Source organism: Chaetomium globosum, genomic scaffold (assembly GCF_000143365.1).
Source record: "Chaetomium globosum CBS 148.51 scaffold_7 genomic scaffold, whole genome shotgun sequence".
NCBI lineage: Eukaryota > Fungi > Ascomycota > Sordariomycetes > Sordariales > Chaetomiaceae > Chaetomium > Chaetomium globosum.
This window is the reverse complement of record NT_165982.1, coordinates 2,465,563-2,470,856: the sequence shown is the minus strand read 5'-3', so window position 1 is coordinate 2,470,856 and position 5,294 is coordinate 2,465,563. Positions and strand designations below refer to the sequence as shown.

At 55.1% G+C, this 5,294-nt stretch overlaps 2 protein-coding genes across 2 annotated transcripts in view; both read left to right on the top strand.

The window, feature by feature from the left end:
• Nucleotides 1–219, top strand: part of CHGG_10360 (uncharacterized protein) — a gene marked incomplete at both ends in the record, with an annotated part of 1,616 nt that extends 1,397 nt beyond the window's left edge. The window contains one exon of the mRNA XM_001228286.1: nt 91–219. Coding sequence (XP_001228287.1) covers nt 91–219 — 129 coding nt within the window. The remainder of the gene's footprint in view (nt 1–90) is intronic.
• Nucleotides 220–2,709: 2,490 nt separating this feature from the next.
• CHGG_10359 (uncharacterized protein) lies at nt 2,710–3,957 on the top strand (the record flags this gene model as incomplete). The annotated part of the gene is made up of 1 exon (XM_001228285.1): nt 2,710–3,957. One exon carries the CDS (start codon nt 2,710–2,712, stop codon nt 3,955–3,957), a length of 1,248 nt encoding a protein of 415 aa, XP_001228286.1.
• Nucleotides 3,958–5,294: the final 1,337 nt, after the last annotated feature.

Here is a 5,294-nt window from a genome sequence, read left to right as displayed (position 1 = left end):
CGGTTCGGCCTCTGCGGGGCACTCGTCGACCGGCCGCAACGTCATTGTCACCGAGACCCCAGCCGTCGCGGCCTTCAACGTCGCCTACAGCGGCACCTACACCGAGGCCCGACGTGCGCTACACGCCGACCGCCGGACAACCCCACGAGGCACCAGCAACAACGGGTACACCCGGCCGGCTCTGAGTCCCTTGTCGGTCTGTTTGGGTTCAGTACCTAGGGGGGGGGGGAGGGTGGTCATGAGCGATAGAGTGGGTGGCCCGGTAAACGGTGACTTTTTCGTCTGCTACTTGGGGCTGGTCCCTGGCTACGTAGGGACGGTGTCGCCTAGCATGATAGATCGATCTGGAAATAGGAGTTTTGGGGGTTTTGGCTTATTTACCTGCACTGGCAGTCATTCATCCGATATGACTCGATACTACGTTGTAGCTCACTGTCCAAGAAATATCGAATGATGCCTCATGATTACTTCCCAGTTCCCACCCATTGTCTGTTGGCGGGCGGCGCTAGTGACTGACTTGATTCCCGGATTGAACTTTTTAGGTACCTTACTTTCCATGTTTGATTTGCTAACGACGTAGATTCGGTGCTCGGTCGAGGCTTCGTCTCATTTCGCTGGTAGCTCCCGAGTCGGGTCCTCCCGTCGAGTCTGACCCTGCACAGTAAGGGTGACACCCTTTACACAGTAGCCTCGGAACTGGTCATGGTTGCCATCAATTGCACCAAGTCCCAAGTGAGCTACAGGAGTTCGTGGGAGAGCCTAACGAGTTAAAACCCAGAGATAGTATAATCTCATGCCGTGATAGCGGAATATCTCATCACTCATCGGGCAAGTGCGCATATGCAGCTCTTGTGTGTGTAAGTGGCAATAAGTGCAGTTAGTTACGAATAGTGCAGTTCCCACCGAAATTGCCCAGGACCGTTGGCGGGTGCAAACGGGGGTGGGCGCTGTCTCACCCTCTCACTGCACGTTTCTTGTGCGACCAGGGGGTCTGCAAGTCACGGTTAGCTCCCCCGAAACCCTGTTTCACGATGCGGACGCACATGGCAGCCGATCATTGGCCTGATTGGGGGAAGTGCCCAGCACCCCTTCGGAGATACCAGATTTTGTCGGGGCTGCGGGAGGGGGTCCGATGTGGGCAAACAGGAAAAACTGAACTGCCAAAATCCGGATTTGTGGATTTGTGTGTGCGTAAAAAAAGTAAGGAACAAAGAGAAGGAAAAAAGTGCCGCGTTCCTGCAGCTTGCGTGCCTGAGTTTGCCCCTCGGCCGGACTCCGTACCTGCATGAGGGATCGGAGCTGCGTGCGATTGGCGGGATGCTTGACAAGCGGGTAAATGTGGGGCCCAGATGCTGAGCCCACCAAGTTGGTTCGTCTGATTGCCCCATATCGAGGGGCCAGGCGCCAGCTGTTGCAGCGCCAACGTCGGAGGTTTTGTTTCGATTTTCGAAATCGCTCACAGGAAAAATCCATGACCCCTGACAAGCCATGCTTTTGACTGCAGGCTTGTGCAAGAAAAAGAACGAATCGATGGGAGGGGTCAGGTGGGGCGATTTGGTCAACAGCTGACGCCGTCCCATCACTGCATCCTAACTCAGTTGGGGTGTCGAGGGTGGTGCTTACTCGGCCAGAAAGTTGGGATGGTGAGCAAGTTTGTTTGCTGATGGGGCAGATGGGCTCCATCCAATCTTTTGCTGGGCGTCACCAAACATAGGTGGTAGAGAAACAAATGCCCCAAAGTTCGACCTCTCCCTCCCCCCCGGCGGCAAAGAGAGGAAGAGGCACGGTAGATGGAGATGGTCAATGAGTTCGAATTACCTGTCAACCCTCGCCAGCAGCTTCAAGTGACGAGTAATTTATGAGTGTGTGCCTTGTGTATCCCCAGCTTGTATTTTTGTGACAAGGTGCATCTTCTGGTTCCGACTCTGCGGCCCAGGCACCGAGCTCATTTGTTGTTGACAGAAAAGTGTGGTTCTCCGCTGCATCCTGCAGGCACTTTCGTCCCACCATGGCCCAGACCCCCCCGCCCCGCGCCAGTCCCACCCCCTGCCTTGCCGTCCCATCCTGACCAGGTTCCTTTCTCCCACGATCCGACCATCCTGGCCTTCTCCCGCTCTTTTATATGTGCCTACCTCACTCCTTCCCGCACCTCCACGATGCCTGCTTGATTTCTGGTTTCCTTCCTCACCCACCGTTCCGGGCCTTTTCCTTCCTTTCTAGCGGCAATTTGTTTTTCTTTCCATTCGCCTCGAACTGGACTGCGAGCTTTCAACCCGTCGTACAACCACCGACTATTTGGCGCCTTCTGGTCACGGCTGCACTCCTTGTCCCACTTGGACTTTCAAATTCGCATCATTCTTTCTGCGTCTTTGACAGACAGCGACACGACCAACCGGAAACGCCAACTCGGCCCCCGAATTCACCTTCATTTACTTGCCCACCTAGTGTGGCCTGGAGCAACTGCCGCGTATCCCTCGATACTCACTCGACCCTTTCCACTCCTTCCACGCTTTGTCGTGCTGGCCATCCTTTAGCACTTTTGCGCTTCTTTCCAACAACCACAGCCCGACGAGTCACCCAAAGGACCGCGATTCGACAGCGATCGAGTCAACATTCATTCAGGAACACCCCAAGAATCTGATCGACTCACTACATCAGCTACATCAGTCAAACAACTGCAATTAACCATTCCAACACAGCATCACCAACATGTATACCAGGGCCCTTGTCGCTCTGGTGGCAGCCACCTTTTCTGGCCAAGCCATTGCTGGCCCTCGTGGCTATGGCGCTCGCCATGCGCTCGAGAAGAGAGCCCTTTTTACGGAGCGGGTGACTGTCACAGATTGGGTGACCGTCACTGTCTACGAGGGTGACGAGACCAAGACCAGCCCCAAGGCCTTTTACACCCATTCCCACAAGTTCAGGCCCCAGTCCAGCTCCGAGAGCACCACGACCTCCGATCCGGCACCGTCCCCGGCTGTTCCTACCACCACCGTCGTTCAAGTCACATCGACCATTGTTGCTCCCGTGCAGAACACCCCGCCGCCCGTGGTTGAGGCTGTCCCGTCACCGAGCACCACATCCGAGGTTGTTGTCATCAACACCCCGCCTCCCCCGCCGCCGGCACCTTCTTCCACTGCGCCACCCGTTCAGATTCCTGTCCCCATCGTTGAGGTTGGCGGCGGAAACGGTGGAAGCGATGGCAGCGGCAATAACGCTGGAAGCGGCGAGGGCAATGGCGGAAACACCGGCGCCAGCGGCAAACGTGGCCTCGTATACAACAACCCCCAGTTGCTGAAGTCTCTCCTCAACGCTGGCACCAAGATCTCTTGGGCTTACAACTGGGGCCAGTACGATGACTCGGATACCGACCTCGAGTTCTGCCCCATGCTGTGGGGCCTGAAGCTTGACTTCCCCCAAGTGTGGCCCGCAAACGCCCAGAAGGCGATCGATGCCGGGTCTAAATGCCTGCTCAGCTTCAACGAGCCGGAGCTCGAGGAGCAGGCCAACATGACTCCGGAGCTTAGCGCCCAAAAGCACATCGAGCTCATGAACCCCTTCTCGGGCAAGGCTCGGATCGGCTCCCCCGCCATCACCAACGGCGGCGGGCCTAACCATGGTATCCAGTGGTTACAACGCTTCTTCACCGCTTGTGGTGGCAATTGCGCCGTGGACTTCCTCAACATCCACATCTACGGCGTTGACACCAACACCTTCCTCAGCCACCTGCGCGACGTCCACGCTGCCTTCAACAAGCCTGTCTGGATCACCGAGTTTGCCTTTGATGGCTCCGACGACGAAATTAACTCGCAGCTCGAGACGGTCATCGACCAGATTGAGACCAACGCGACGTATTCTTTCGTTGAGCGTTACTCGTACTTCATGGTCCAGGACGGTACCATGGTCAAGGGCAACACACCCAGCGTCTACGGCAACACCTTTGCCTATGGCGCTTAAGACGGCACCTGGGAACCCTTCCGCTTTCATGACAGCATTTCGATTCTACATTCCATTTCCATGGCTATGCCTGGAAGGACCTTTTTAACCGGGCTATATCTCTCCATGAAGAGGAGGACATCTTTGGCCATCAGATTCCTGTCATAGCTTCGCTTCATTTCACCCGTACATATTTGACGACCTTTTCTTCTTTTCACTCTTTTACTGTCCACTGAGACAGTGGTTTGGTTTTGCTGTTTTGACTTTTTGTTGTACAATTCTCACGGTCAACGGCTACGGTACATGTGATTTGGCAACGGCGCAGGCAATACCGAAGGAGTCGGCACACGGATGGACATGGCACACAATCATCTAGATGGATCGGGCTAGATTCATGAGCTATGAAACGGATATCAAAATAGCTCCATGGCTGTCTTTGTCAGTATGTTCGTGTGTGTGATATGATGCTTGTGGCGGCAACACCACTCGAGTGCGGATTCCCTAGATATGCAGTCATGGCCGGCGAAATACATTTGCCAATTCCTTTCCTCGGTTCAGCGCCCCCACAAAGAAGAGGCAAACTTACCTGCGCGGCCCCTTTTAGGACATGGGACGAGCTGGGTCCTCGGCCCGTTGGCGTCGAGGCCACCATTGCGCGACACCACTGCCGATCCTCAAAGGAATATCAGGGCTGAAATATATTGTCAACATCCCCCATTCTCGTAATTCCCACATAGAAATGACAACAACACGTGGCATCTCACCACTCGCCTGTGGAGAAAACTAATGCCAACATTAACCTCCATCCTTTCTGTACATACATGTGCCCAACTTCACCGAAACACAATAAACAAACCCAACATCCCGTTCCGCACCGCCAACCCAGTCTATTTCCCTCTATCCACCCGCCCACCCGTAACCAAAACTGACGCGACGCAGCCTTCCCCCAACCCATTAGTCTCCAAGTCCAACCCATCTAAACTTCTCTATCCCTCTACCCTCCCCACCTCCCCAGAACTCTCACATCCCTTTAGTTACAAACCCCACCTACCGCCACCCCAACCCCAACCCCATTCCCATTCCCAACCCTTTCCCCCGGCCCCTATGTCTCCCTGTCCCCGTCCCCGTCCCCGTCCCCGTCCCCCGTCCTCGTCCTCGAATTCACACCCGACACCGGCCACAGCCCCCGACCCCGGCCCCGCACTAGATAACAAACAACGTATACAAAACTCAACCACGAGACCTCCAAACAGAGACAGCGTGCAGATGGGGACCACAGCTGATGATGCTGGTGATAGAAGTGAAGAAGAAACAAAGGACACGACCAAACTTATAAGAGACGCAAAGACAAGAGAGGT